This window comes from Babylonia areolata, chromosome 31 (genome assembly GCF_041734735.1).
Source record: "Babylonia areolata isolate BAREFJ2019XMU chromosome 31, ASM4173473v1, whole genome shotgun sequence".
Classification (NCBI taxonomy): Eukaryota; Metazoa; Mollusca; class Gastropoda; order Neogastropoda; family Buccinidae; genus Babylonia; species Babylonia areolata.
In genome coordinates this window covers 16,839,241-16,855,577 of record NC_134906.1, presented here as the reverse complement: position 1 = coordinate 16,855,577, position 16,337 = coordinate 16,839,241, and the positions used below count along the sequence as shown (strand labels likewise).

Sequence of the window (16,337 nt, the reverse complement as noted above, 5' to 3'; positions counted from 1 at the left end):
TTGTTACTGTGACAGACATGACGTTTCCTATCGTGACAGAGTGTTGGGTTGTTACTGTGACAGACATGACGTTTCCTATCGTGACAGAGTGTTGGGTTGTTACTGTGACAGACATGACGTTTCCTATCCTGACAGAGTGTTGGGTTGTTACTGTGACAGACATGACGTTTCCTATCGTGACAGAGTGTTGGGTTGTTACTGTGACAGACATGACGCTTCATATCCTGACAGAGTGTTGGGTTGTTACTGTGACAGATGTGACGTTTCCTATCCTGACAGAGTGTTGGGTTGTTACTGTGACAGACATGACGTTTCCTATCGTGACAGAGTGTTGGGTTGTTACTGTGACAGACATGACGCTTCCTATCGTGACAGAGTGTTGGGCTGTTACTGTGACAGATGTGACGTTTCCTATCCTGACAGAGTGTTGGGTTGTTACTGTGACAGATGTGACGTTTCCTGTCTTGACAGAGTGTTGGGTTGTTACTGTGACAGATGTGACGTTTCCTATCGTGACAGAGTGTTGGGTTGTTACTGTGACAGATGTGACGTTTCCTGTCCTGACAGAGTGTTGGGTTGTTACTGTGACAGATGTGACGTTTCCTATCCTGACAGAGTGTTGGGTTGTTACTGTGACAGATGTGACGTTTCCTATCCTGACAGAGTGTTGGGTTGTTACTGTGACAGACATGACGCTTCCTATCGTGACAGAGTGTTGGGTTGTTACTGTGACAGACATGACGCTTCCTATCGTGACAGAGTGTTGGGCTGTTACTGTGACAGATGTGACGTTTCCTATCCTGACAGAGTGTTGGGTTGTTACTGTGACAGATGTGACGTTTCCTGTCTTGACAGAGTGTTGGGTTGTTACTATGACAGATGTGACGTTTCCTATCGTGACAGAGTGTTGGGTTGTTACTGTGACAGATGTGACGTTTCCTGTCCTGACAGAGTGTTGGGTTGTTACTGTGACAGATGTGACGTTTCCTATCCTGACAGAGTGTTGGGTTGTTACTGTGACAGATGTGACGTTTCCTATCGTGACAGAGTGTTGGGTTGTTACTGTGACAGATGTGACGTTTCCTATCCTGACAGAGTGTTGGGTTGTTACTGTGACAGATGTGACGTTTCCTATCGTGACAGAGTTTTGGGTTGTTACTGTGACAGATGTGACGTTTCCTATCCTGACAGAGTGTTGGGCTGTTACTGTGACAGACATGACGCTTCATATCCTGACAGAGTGTTGGGTTGTTACTGTGACAGATGTGACGTTTCCTATCGTGACAGAGTGTTGGGTTGTTACTGTGACAGATGTGACGTTTCCTATCGTGACAGAGTGTTGGGTTGTTACTGTGACAGACATGACGCTTCATATCCTGACAGAGTGTTGGGTTGTTACTGTGACAAATGTGACGTTTCCTATCGTGACAATACTGTAACAGACGACGTTTCCTGTCCTGACACAGTACTGGGGATGTTGACATGTCTGACACAGTGTGACTCATGACGACGTTTCGTTTCCCATGATGTGTGCTGATATCTGTCCTGCTTTCCACCATAGAACACACAATGCAGACACACTCCCACACAAACTCATGCAGAGAGAGACAGAGACAGACACACTCCCACACAAACTCATGCAGAGAGAGACAGAGACAGATACACTCCCACACAAACTCATGCAGAGAGAGACAGAGACAGACACACTCCCACACAAACTCATGCAGAGAGAGACAGAGACAGAGAGAGAATGCGAATAAGAATGCGAATGCTATACATATATATATATATATATATATATGTATGTGTGTGTGTGTGTGTGTGTGTGTGTGTGTGTGTGTGTGTGTGTTCTATTTGTAAACGCCTAGGGCTTATTTTCAAGGTTAGGCGTAATGCTTATAATAATGATAATAATAATAATAATAATAATAATAATTATAATTATAATTATAACGTTTACAAGCGTTGTGATTGTTATCATGAACATATAACCTGTTTTATTTTCTTCTACAGGTATAATCTGTTTTCAGCATGCTATATCCACTTGTATTTTGTTTTTTTTTCTTTTCGAATGTCATTCAATGGTGGAAGAACTGGACTTTTTTGCGCACAAATGTATTGACATCACTTTGAAACCACGAATAGTTATCAACAATCATGATAAATTGGGGGAAAATCTTCAGATTCAGAATCCACTTTTCCGTCACAAAAATGTTTACTTTGCTTCTGTATCTTGTGTATTTTGTAGTATTTAAACACATTACCACAAAATCCTCAAAAAAGGGACGAGCACTTCTTCTTTTCCTTTCATTTTTGAATACTTATCCTATCAACCAAACGTGAATTTAGAAAATGGGCTTCTAACATACCAGTTGATTTTAATCAAAATATAAGGTTCTACATTATTACAAGTTTTAAACATTTTATATTGCAAAACAACAACAACAACAAACAAACAACAACAAAAAAACGATCACGAGTCTGAATATGATCGTGCCAATCAAACTTGCTTCGAAAGGCAGAGATAGAGACAGATCAAAGACCGAGAGATGGTGATTTGCAGATCGTTGCGTGATCGATCGATCGTAGCCTATCGATTCCTCAGGGACCCGCATTTTCCTCATCAATGACTCCCTTTGTCTGTGTTGACAAGTTGTGTTGTGCTGGAACTGACAGTGTGGGTGGTGAGGGGTGGTTGGGCTGAGGTGGTTAGGTAGTGTGTGTTGGCAGGTCGAGGAAATGTTAGTGTGTGTGTGTGTGCGTGTGTGTGTGTGTGTGTGTGTGTGTGTGTGTGTCATATGTATGCAGTGCATGGTCATGGGTTTGGTTTGGGTGTTTTGAACGCTGTGTTAGACTGAACTGAGAGCGATGGAGAGAGCACTAATGATATTGTGGTATCCGGAGAGAGAGAACAGTGGTGCCCTTATCTGCGCGCCGCGAGGGACTGGCTGACTTGACTGATGGGGTCTGGGGAGGCTGGCCGTGGGGCTGGACAAACACTGACGCTGACAAGCAGGACGGGCAGACAAACGGGCAGACAGACATACAAGCATGCAGACAGAAACTAAAGGAGCGGAACATTTCCTTCTAAGACGGTCCAGTCAATAATGAACTGAAATGATCACATTTCTAAGCGATAGGAAGTCAGTGGGGGTGAACTTATTTGAACGTTTTCATGGTAAAATTCCCTGACTTTGTCCCACGATGCTTGTACAAGTAGACGGTGGTCCTCTTGTACACAGATAAAGGGACATGGAGTTCCCCACCGTGCCTTGAACCTGTTTTAACTGACGCTGCTAGTGGTAATGAACACAATGTGCAAGAAGGAAAGTGACCTCCATACTGGGCAGGTCATTTTTGTTCACGTTAAGGATGCCTTTCAATGGCTGTAAAAATATGTCTGTGGGAAACTAAGGTATGTATGCGCATGCGCACCGGCGTTTGCACGTGCATGTGTACATGCTCTCCCCCCGCCCCCAATTCTGTCTCTGTCTCTCTCTTTGTCTCTCACTCATATTTTTCATATTTTCTCTGTTTCTTTATGCTTTCTTTCTTATTTTCTTCCTTTCGTTCTTTGTTTCTTTTTTGTCTTCTTTCTTTCTTTCTTTGTGTAAGTTGTTTGGCCTTTCTGCCTCTGTGTGTGTGTGTGTGTGTGTGTGTGTGTGTGTGTGTGCCTAAGCGGGAATTCAGTAAATGTCATCAAATGGCGTTTTTTTGTACTAACAAGGCTTTGGGGGCTGAAGGAGGGCTGGAGAAATGATTAGCGAGATCTGTCATATTCCTGTCGTTTATGTCGATTCATGGATTATGTCATCATTGCTGTAGGCTATTTCGAACCTTTTCATGTGCAGAAGGATTTCATGGACGACGTTGTCACTGTTGCGAGGCATTATCGAACCACCCCGGAAAGAAGAAAAAAAACATGGGTTGAGATTTCTTTCGCTGGTGTAGTACAGTACTTTGTCCCCTACTTAAAAGCGTTCCCCGGGGTAATTGTTGGACAAGTGACATCTCTGAAAAACATGGGTTGCTTTTTAAAGATATCTTTCGCTGGTGTAGTACAGTACTTTGTCCCCTACTTGTTGGACATCTGAATTATAGAACTGACCCCGCGCACATTATAATACCATACAACGGTCTCCGTGGACGTTTCGATCACATGGGTATTTCATGTGCATAGAATAGCCACAGTGCATATCACAGTCCTATAGAACAGACCCTCAGTATCCAGTGGACGTCACAGTCATACACAACTTTGTCGGACATGTCAGTCATGACGTTCCGTTATCACTCACCCTTGACCCGCATATTAAAACAACAAACAAAACGCATAACCAAATAATCTAACACATGAAGAGATATACTATAAAAGATTGAAAGAATAGAACTAACATCTTTAGACAAAACAGACAGACAGACAGACAGACAGACAGACAGACACACACACACACACACACACACACACACACACACACACACACACACACACCACACTGTCACACCATCACCACCCAATCCCACCATCACCACACTGTCACACCATCACCACACACTATCACACCATCACCACACTGTCACACCATCACCACACTGTCACACCATCACCACACTGTCACACCATCACCACACTGTCACACCATCACCACACACTATCACACCATCACCACACTGTCACACCATCACCACACTGTCACACCATCACCACCCAATCCCACCATCACCACACTATCACACCATCACCACACACTATCACACCATCACCATCACCACACACTATCACACCATCACCACACACTATCACACCATCACCACACTATCACACAATCACCACACACTATTACACCATCACCACACTATCACCAAACGCTATGACACCATCACCACACTATCACACCATCACCACACTATCACACTATGACACTATCACCACACACTATCACACCATCACCACACTACCACGCCATCACCACACACTATCACACCATCAACATATTGTCACACCATCACCACCCAATCCCACCATCACCACACTATCACACCCTCACCACACTATCACACCATTACCACATTATCACACCACCACCACACTATCACACCATCAACCACACACTATCACACCATCACCACACTATCACACTATCATCAAACACTATGACACCATCACCACACACTATCACACCATCACCACACTATCACACTATGACACTATCACCACACACTATCACACCATCACCACACTATCACACCATCACCACACACTATCACACCATCACCACACTATCACATCATCACCACACTCTCACACCATCACCACACACTATCACACCATCACCACACACTATCACACCATCACCACACTATCACATCATCACCATACTATCACACTATGACACTATCACCAAACACTATGACACCATCACCACACACTGTCACACCGTCACCACACGCTATCACACTACGACACTATCACCAAACACTATCACACTATCACCATACACTGTCACACCATCACCACACGCTATCACACTATGACACTATCACCAAACACTATCACACCATCACCACACACTATCACGTCATCTCCACACACTAGCACGCCATGACAACATACTATCACACCATCACCACAAACTGTCACACGATCACCACACAGTGTCACACTATCACAACATCACCACACACTGTCACACCATCACCACACACTGTCACACTATGACATCATCACCACACACTATGACACCATCACCACACACTGTCACACCATACACTGTCACACTATCACCACACACTGTCACACTATGACACCATCACCACACACTGTCACACTGTGACACCATCACCACACACTGTCACACCATACACTGTCACACTATCACCACACACTGTCACACTATGACACCATCACCACACACTATGTCACCATCACCACACACTGTCACACCATCACCACACACTGTCACACCATCACCACACACTGTCACACCATCACCACACACTATCACCACACACTGTCACACCATCACCACACAGTCACATTATGACACCCTCACCACACACTGTCACACTAAGACACCCTCACCACACACTATCACACCATCACCACACACTATCACACCCTCACCACACACTGTTTCACTATCACACCATCACCACACACTAGCACATCATCACCACTCACTGTCACACTATCACACCATCGCCACACACTATCACACCATCACCATACACTATCACACCATCAGCACACTACCACACCATCACCACACACTGTCAAACTAAGACACCATCACCACACACTATCACACCATCACCACACACTGTCACACTATCACACCATCACCACACGCTTTCACACCATCACCACACACATTCACACCATCACCACACACAGTCACACCATCACCACACACAGTCACACTATCACCACACACTATCACGCCATCACCACACACTGTCACACCACCACTACACACTATCACACCATCACCACACACTGTCACACCATCACTACACACATTCACACCATCACCGCCCACAGTCACACTATCACCACACACTGTGACACCATCACCACACACTGTCACACCATCACCACACACTATCACACTATCACCACACACTATCACACCATCACCACGCACTATCACACCATCACCACACATAGTCACACTATCACCACACACTATCACACCATCACCACACACAGTCACATCATCACCACACACGGTCACACTATCACCACACACTATCACACCATCACCACACACTATCACACCATCACCACACACAGTCACACTATCACCACACACTATCACACCATCACCACACACTATCACACCATCACCACACACTATCACACCATCACCACACATAGTCACACTATCACCACACACTATCACACCATCACCACACACTATCACACCATCACCACACACAGTCACACCATCACCACACACAGTCACACCATCACCACACTGTCACACCATCACCACACACTATCACACCATCACCACTCACTATCACACCATCACCACACACAGTCACACCATCACCACACTATCACACCATCACCACACACTATCACACCATCACCGCACACTATCATACCATCACCACACACTATCACACCATCATCACACTATCACACCATCACCGCACACTATCACACTATCACACCATCACCACACACTATCACACCATCACCGCACACTATCACACCATCACCACACACTATCACACCATCACCGCACACTATCACACCACCACCACACACTATCACACCACCACCACACACTATCACACCATCACCACCCACTATCACATCATCACCACCCACTATCACATCATCACCACACACTATCACACCATCACCACACACTGTCACACCATCACCACACACTGTCATAGCCCAGCACACCCTCTCCCCCACCAGCACTCACCCAGTTCAGGGGCACGTGAGGGCAGCACCTCTCTCTCCTTCACCCAGTCCGCCGCCACCTGCCAGGCACTCCTCTTCACCCCTCCCGCCAGCAAGGCGTTAAAATCCACCCGGTACTTCTTGACCAGCTGCTTGACCAGCCCTTCAGTGGGCCTTCCTCCCCCACCCTCCAGCCCCGGGTCTGTGGAGGTGTCCAGGCCCCAGGTGGCCGCAGAGTGGTCGACAGAGGGGTTACTGTGGCTCTGATAGGACGCTGGTCCTCCCAGCGGGAAGAACGTCAGGCTTCGGGACGGCTGGACGAGGAGGAGGAGGAAGCCGAGAGAGAGGAGGAGAACAGTGAAGAGGAACAGGTGGCAGCGCGTGAGGGACACATGCGAGGAAGTGAAGGCAGTCCGCAGACCACGGCGAGAGGGTGTACCCACCTGGAAATCATACTGTGCTGCCAAAATCACCCAGTCTTGCTGCTAAACTTACTGCAATTCTTATGGCTTTGAACTGTCGACTTGATCTGCCTTTTTCCGTTTTCCAACATCTCATTATGAAATCAAAATAAACCGTTCCACTGAACAGTAGAAAGAATCTAATCTTAAAAATAAATCTGATCATACACCACTTTTTTTTTTTTTTTTTAAAGAGGAATAGACATTTTGTTCGTTGTCTTCACATCTAGGGATTCTATCAAAGGAAAGGGCTGGCAAAGCTGCCAAAAAGATGCAAATCAATAGAAAGGAGGTATAGTATTGAACTGTCTACTACCTCTATCAGATTTTAGGAAAAAGAATCATGGACTAAGAACAAAGGATAACAAGAGGAGTTTCTTTATACAACAAGAAAGTGCTTCAAAAGTGTGGTCTTCAGAATGTCGGTTCAGTTTGTATCCTTTCTACATACTAAATCAAAGTAAGTTATTAGTTTACATATCTGAATTACACGTTTAAAAAAAAAAGAAGTACTTATATTGTTATAAATACGTCACACACTTGTGTGGGTGAAAACTCTCAAGAACAGATATAGCCTACATTTAGAATCTTGAGGCTTTAAAGCCTTTCATAGGCCCTGCATAGCTTTCTGGAAATATCGTTTCGTTCGTTCGTTCTTTGGTTTAACGTCTTTTCACTGTAATTGATATTACACGAAAATATCGTTTGAAGTTGGTGACAATGTCTTGTTATTGGTGAGAATATATGACAGTTTGCTTCAAAGTCCACTGGGAAATTTGCTTAAATGTTTTCTTGCAAGTTTGTTACTTACATTTAATAGGGTTTGCTCCTTTATGTGTGTGTGTGTGTGTGTGTGTGTGTGTGTGTGTGTGTGTGTGTGTGTGTGTTTGAAACACTCGCCAGACAACGAAAACTGAAGTGGTTTGGTCATGTCACACGCTCCTCTGGTCTTGCTAAAACAATCTTACAAGGCACAGTGAGGGGAGGAAGAAGAAGAGGCAGACAAAGGAAGAGATGGAAGGACAACATTCGAGAGTGGACAGGCATGGAGCTGAGAGACACCCTGAGAGCGGCCGAGAGACGCGAGGACTGGAGAAAGGTGGTTGACAAAGCTTCAAAGGCGCCCCAAAGGATTCGGAATCTGAGGGATCGGTGACGGTGACGGTGACGGTGACGGTGTGTGTGTGTGTGTGTGTGTGTGTTTGGTAAAAAAAAAAAAAATCACACACTGTGAATAGACGTTAAATCGAAGAATACACTCAGACATCCTTAACCCACTCCCACAACCCACAATGTCTTTCATCATTTCCTTGAGAGGGAAAGGAGAAATCTGAGAGACTTACATTGTGTTCTTCGTCGCTGAGGTTTTGCCTTGAGGTGCTGATCATAGCCATGGTGTTTGACTGGGGGCTGTAGAGATGTCAGGTCACTGCACGTGACACGTGACACACTGTGGGGCTGTAGAGATGTCAGGTCACTGCACGTGACACGTGACACACTGTGGGGCTGTAGAGATGTCAGGTCACTGCACGTGACACGTGACGGCACTGTGGGGCTGTAGATATGTCAGGTCACTGCACGTGACACACTGTGGGGCTGTAGAGATGTCAGGTCACTGCACGTGACACGTGACGGCACTGTGGGGCTGTAGAGATGTCAGGTCACTGCACGTGACACACTGTGGGGCTGTAGAGGTGTCAGGTCACTGCACGTGACACACTGTGGAGCTGTAGAGATGTCAGGTCACTGCACGTGACACACTGTGGAGCTGTAGAGATGTCAGGTCACTGCACGTGACACACTGTGGAGCTGTAGAGGTGTCAGGTCACTGCACGTGACACACTGTGGGGCTGTAGAGATGTCAGGTCACTGCACGTGACGACACAGTGTAGGGCTGTAGAGGTGTCAGGTCACTGCACGTGACACACTGTGGAGCTGTAGAGATGTCAGGTCACTGCACGTGACACACTGTGGGGCTGTAGAGATGTCAGGTCACTGCACGTGACACACTGTGGGGCTGTAGAGATGTCAGGTCACTGCACGTGACACACTGTGGGGCTGTAGAGGTGTCAGGTCACTGCACGTGACACACTGTGGAGCTGTAGAGGTGTCAGGTCACTGCACGTGACACACTGTGGGGCTGTAGAGATGTCAGGTCACTGCACGTGACACGTGACGGCACTGTGGGGCTGTAGAGATGTCAGGTCACTGCACGTGACACACTGTGGGGCTGTAGAGGTGTCAGGTCACTGCACGTGACACACTGTAGTGCTGTAGAGATGTCAGGTCACTGCACGTGACACACTGTGGAGCTGTAGAGGTGTCAGGTCACTGCACGTGACACACTGTGGGGCTGTAGAGATGTCAGGTCACTGCACGTGACACGTGACACAGTGTAGTGCTGTAGAGGTGTCAGGTCACTGCACGTGACACGTGACGGCACTGTGGGGCTGTAGAGATGTCAGGTCACTGCACGTGACACACTGTGGAGCTGTAGAGGTGTCAGGTCACTGCACGTGACACACTGTGGGGCTGTAGAGATGTCAGGTCACTGCACGTGACACGTGACACAGTGTAGTGCTGTAGAGGTGTCAGGTCACTGCACGTGACACACTGTGGGGCTGTAGAGGTGTCAAGCCACTGCACGTGACACACTGTGGGGCTGTAGAGATGTCAGGTCACTGCACGTGACACGTGACACAGTGTAGTGCTGTAGAGATGTCAGGTCACTGCACGTGACACGTGACACAGTGTAGTGCTGTAGAGATGTCAGGTCACTGCACGTGACGCACTGTGGGGCTGTAGAGATGTCAGGTCACTGCACGTGACGCACTGTGGGGCTGTAGAGGTGTCAAGCCACTGCACGTGACACACTGTGGGGCTGTAGAGATGTCAGGTCACTGCACGTGACACACTGTGGGGCTGTAGAGATGTCAGGTCACTGCACGTGACACGTGACACAGTGTAGTGCTGTAGAGATGTCAGGTCACTGCACGTGACACGTGACACAGTGTAGTGCTGTAGAGGTGTCAGGTCACTGCACGTGACACGTGACACAGTGTAGTGCTGTAGAGATGTCAGGTCACTGCACGTGACACACTGTGGGGCTGTAGAGATGTCAGGTCACTGCACTCGCCCAGTTTCAAATGTGTTTGTCAACCACTGTTAGATTAATTATCTCTTTTATCGGATTAGAAACCCTGAATATGATATTGATAGAATTGTCATGAACCCTTCTTTAAATCTGTATTATCAGCATTTGCCTACGTTAAGCTGATTCAACGCAATAAGCAATTTTCAGCCATGAACTCGTTTACGAACCTTGATTAGGAGCGACTTAAATCAAGTTTACAAATCGATCCTTCATAATCAACATTTCATTTTACATCCACTTCACAAGAGAGGTTGTGCTGAGCCCTTCAATTTGCGACCAAGTCGACTTAAATCGGTTCAGTGATCACTTACAAATCCATCATTTAACAACTGTGCACAAACAGATCCAGTGGACTCCCGGTGAATGACAGTTTGTTGATCCCAGTGTGAGGGTGCCCCTGCAGTTCGTCTGACCTGCATAGATCGCTTGGTCAGCGGGGAATTGGTCAGTTGTGACGGGTGTCGATCTCTTCCACGCCTCCCCTGTGTGCCACACAACGCTCGTCGATGTCAACATTCGCTGCACTTCTTCTCTGTGTGACTATTATAAATAAAACAATCATTTTTTTAAAAAACCCATTGTGACTGGCCTCTGTATCCCCTGGCATTCGTGAAGAGCCTTTGATATCCGTGTTAACCCTTTTAAATCCTCCTAATCCTTTTCATTCCTTTTATCCACATTCCTCCAAATTTAATCCACCACAACTTACCCCCTGTACCTTACCCCAGGTATGTTATTATCATTATTATTATTATTACTACAGTCCTTATCGTTCTTGTTGTTACAGTCATTGTCAGTGTCCACATTATGGTTTGTTTGTTTGTTTCCTTCTTCTTTAAACGCTTGCGCGCGCGCGCGCGCGTGTGTGGTTTCGGTTTTCAGTTTCAGTTTGTCAAGGTGGTGTTAATGCTTTCGGACGAATCCATACAGCTACACCACATCTAGGCAGATGCCTGATAGCCGCATAACTCAATACGCATGTCAGACATGAAGTGCATGCATATATGTGTACTTATCTGAGTAGATTTCTTTCTGCAGAAATTTGTCAGAGAACAACACTTTTGTTGCCATGGTTTCTTTTTTCAATGCGCCAAGTGCATGCGGCACATGGGACCTCGGTTTATTTCGGAGAAAGAGCGAGAGCGGGATTCGAACCCAGATCCTCACGGAGACTATTGGCAGATAAGTGTCTTAACCATTCTGCCAACTTGCTTCTCCTGTGATTAGTTAGTGCAGTTAGTCCACACTGCCCCGTGACCCACACACCTACAGCCAAGTCAATCAGTGTCGCGCAGTTTCAGTCAGCCGTTGACAAATCTATGACATTGCACGTATAACTACTTTCTTTCTGATCCATTCATCTGTTCGTATCTCTGTGTGCTGTCTGCTTGGCTATATATCTATCTACACAATGGAAAAGACGAAGTGATAAAATATTGAACCGTAACACACATGAAATAAAACAGCAACCACTTCAAAGTGTATGTGGACAACACAAAAAACCCACAGCGTTCATGTACCTTACGCTCTGTTGCAATTAGTGATGTTGAAGATGATGACATTGATGTGGCGAGTCCTCGTCCCTTCTGGCACTCCGTGTCTCCCTTCCTCTCTTCCTTCTCTTATTTCTCTTGTTATCCTTCTGGTCTGTCTCCTTACTACCGTTATGAATCATCACAAGGAAGCTGATGTTTATTACAAACTGGCTGCCTTTGATTTGTTAACTGTTCTAATCAAGGCTCCCTGCCCATCCCCTGCTGATCGATCGCTGAGTGACAGGTGGTGTGGATGTGGAGACGATCACGTTGACTGATTGTGTTTTGTCCCTCATGATCATTAGAATATTGTACTCCCACTCATGATCATTAGAATATTGTACAGCTACTCATGATCGTTACGATATTGTATTCCCACTCATGATCATTACAATATTGTACCCTCATCCATAACCATTACAAAATTGCACCTCCATCCATAATCATTACAATGTTGTACCCCACCCATAACCATTACAGTATTGTACCTCCATGCATACCATTACAATATCGAAACTCCATCCATAATCATTACAATATTGTACCTCCATCCATAACCATTACAATACAAAATTGTACCCCATCCATAACCATTACAAAATTATACCTCCATCCATAATCATTACAATATTGTACCCCACCCATAACCATTACAATATTGTACCTCCATCCATAACCATTGCAGTATCGTAACTCCATCCATAATCATTACAATACAATATTGTACCCCATCCATAACCATTACAGTACAATATTGTACGCCATCCATAACCATTACAATATTGTACCTCCATCCATAACCATTACAATACAATATTGTACCCCATCCATAACCATTACAATATCGTAACACCATCCATAATCATTACAGTATTGTACCCCACACATAACCCTTACAATATTATACCTCCATCCATAACCATTACAATATCGTAACTCCATCCATAATCATTACAATATTGTACCCCATCCATAACCATTACAATCTTGTACCTCCATCCATAACCATTACAATACAATATTGTACCCCATCCATAACCATTATAATATCGTAACTCCATCCATAACCATTACAATATCGTAACTCCATCCATAATCATTACAATATTGTACCCCATCCATAACCATTACAATATTGTACCCCATCCATAACCATTACGATACAATATTGTACCCTACCCATAACCATTACAGTATTGTACCACCATCCATAATCATTACAATATTGTACCCCACCCATAACCATTACAATATTGTACCCCACCCATAACCATTACAATATTGTACCTCCATCCATAACCATTGCAGTATCGTAACTCCATCCATAATCATTACAATACATAACCATTACAATAGTGTACCCCACCCATAGCCATTACAATAGTGGAGTGGTGGCCTAGAGGTAACGCGTCCGCCTAGGAAGCGAGAGAATCTGAGCGTGCTGATTCGAATCACGGCTCAGCCGCCGATATTTTCTCTCCCTCCACTAGACCTTGAGTAGAGGTCTGGACGCTAGTCATTCGGATGAGACGATAAACCGAGGTCCCGTGTGCAGCATGCACTTAGCGCACGTAAAAGAACCCACGGCAACAAAAGGGTTGTTCCTGGCAAAATTCTATAGAAAATCCACTGCGATAGGAAAAACAAATAAAACTGCAAGCAGGAAAAAATACCAAAAAAATGGATGGCGCTGTAGTGTAGCGACGCGCTCTCCCTGGTGAGAGCAGCCCGAATTTCACACAGAGAAATCTGTTGTGATAAAAAGAAATACAAATACAAATACGAATATTGTACCGCCTCCACTCATGATCATTACATTATTGTAACTCCACTCATGATCATTATCTGATTATTGTCTCCCCACCCATGATCATTGCAATAATATAGCCCCACTCATAATCATTACAATATCTCCACCCCCAAACTGATAATGAGTGTTATGTTGTGGTCACTACGACACTGACCACTATACTCTACTGTCAGTGAAACACCGTACCATCTCATACTGACTGAACACCGTACCTCCCTCACACTGACTGAACACCGTACCTGTCTCTGTCAGTACCTGCCTCACACTGACTGAACACCGTACCTGCCTCTGTCAGTACCTGCCTCACACTGACTGAACACCGTACCTGCCTCTGTCAGTACCTGCCTCACACTGACTGAACACCGTACCTGTCTCTGTCAGTACCTGCCTCACACTGACTGAACACCGTACCTGTCTCTGTCAGTACCTGCCTCACACTGACTGAACACCGTACCTGCCTCTGTCAGTACCTCCCTCACACTGACTGAACACCGTACCTGCCTCTGTCAGTACCTGCCTCACACTGACTGAACACCGTACCTGCCTCTGTCAGTACCTCCCTCACACTGACTGAACACTGTACCTGCCTCTGTCAGTACCTGCCTCACACTGACTGAACACCGTACCTGCCTCACACTGACTGAACACCGTACCTGTCTCTGTCAGTACCTCCCTCACACTGACTGAACACCGTACCTGCCTCTGTCAGTACCTGCCTCACACTGACTGAACACCGTACCTGTCTCTGTCAGTACCTCCCTCACACTGACTGAACACCGTACCTGCCTCTGTCAGTACCTGCCTCACACTGACTGAACACCGTACCTGTCTCTGTCAGTACCTGCCTCACACTGACTGAACACCGTACCTGTCTCTGTCAGTACCTCCCTCACACTGACTGAACACCGTACCTGCCTCACACTGACTGAACACCGTACCTGTCTCTGTCAGTACCTGCCTCACACTGACTGAACACCGTACCTGTCTCTGTCATCATGATCATTACATTATTGTAACTCCACTCATGATCATTATCTGATTATTGTCTCCCCACCCATGATCATTGCAATAATATAGCCCCACTCATAATCATTACAATATCTCCACCCCCAAACTGATAATGAGTGTTATGTTGTGGTCACTACGACACTGACCACTATACTCTACTGTCAGTGAAACACCGTACCATCTCACACTGACTGAACACCGTACCTCCCTCACACTGACTGAACACCGTACCTGTCTCTGTCAGTACCTGCCTCACACTGACTGAACACCGTACCTGCCTCTGTCAGTACCTGCCTCACACTGACTGAACACCGTACCTGTCTCTGTCAGTACCTGCCTCACACTGACTGAACACCGTACCTGCCTCTGTCAGTACCTGCCTCACACTGACTGAACACCGTACCTGCCTCACACTGACTGAACACCGTACCTCCCTCACACTGACTGAACACCGTACATGGTACAGCGTCGTTTACAATACTATCAGTTAAAACCATAATGTGGGGGGTGGGGTGGGGGGTCAACAGTTTATTACAATGTAGCTAATCATTGATAAAAAATAAAATAAAAAAAAGCTTTTATTTTGTACATGTGCCTAGTTGATGGGTCTTGTATTTTTGTTCAAAAAGCATCACAGTCTTCCTCCTCCTCTCCCCCCTACTCCTCCTCGTCGTCGTCTTCATCTTCTTCCCCCTCGTTATTTCAAAACTGACAGCTTGCTCAGTGCTCTGGTGTTGGAGAGAAGAAGAAGAGGGAGTGGACAAAGCATGTGGGAAGGCAGATGTAGGGGCAAACATGATACAAACGCGCGTGTGGAAAATGCTCTTTACAAGGAAAAATCTGTATGTTTCAATACAGCGGACTAATCCATATAAACTGCATTTGCTTGAAAATGAAAAACAACAACAACAACAACAACAACAACAACAACAACAACAACACACACACACAC

General features: G+C 45.8%; 1 protein-coding gene across 1 annotated transcript in view; it reads right to left on the bottom strand.

Moving 5' to 3' along the window:
* Positions 1-9,317, bottom strand: part of LOC143276103 (glycosaminoglycan xylosylkinase-like) — a 107,374-nt gene extending 98,057 nt beyond the window's left edge. The window contains exons 1-2 of the mRNA XM_076580497.1: positions 9,222-9,317; positions 7,440-7,860 (exon numbers count right to left, since the gene is read on the bottom strand). Coding sequence (XP_076436612.1) covers positions 7,440-7,860; positions 9,222-9,272 — 472 coding nt within the window. The 5' untranslated portion in view covers positions 9,273-9,317. The remainder of the gene's footprint in view (positions 1-7,439; positions 7,861-9,221) is intronic.
* Between the last annotated feature and the right edge of the window lie 7,020 nt (positions 9,318-16,337).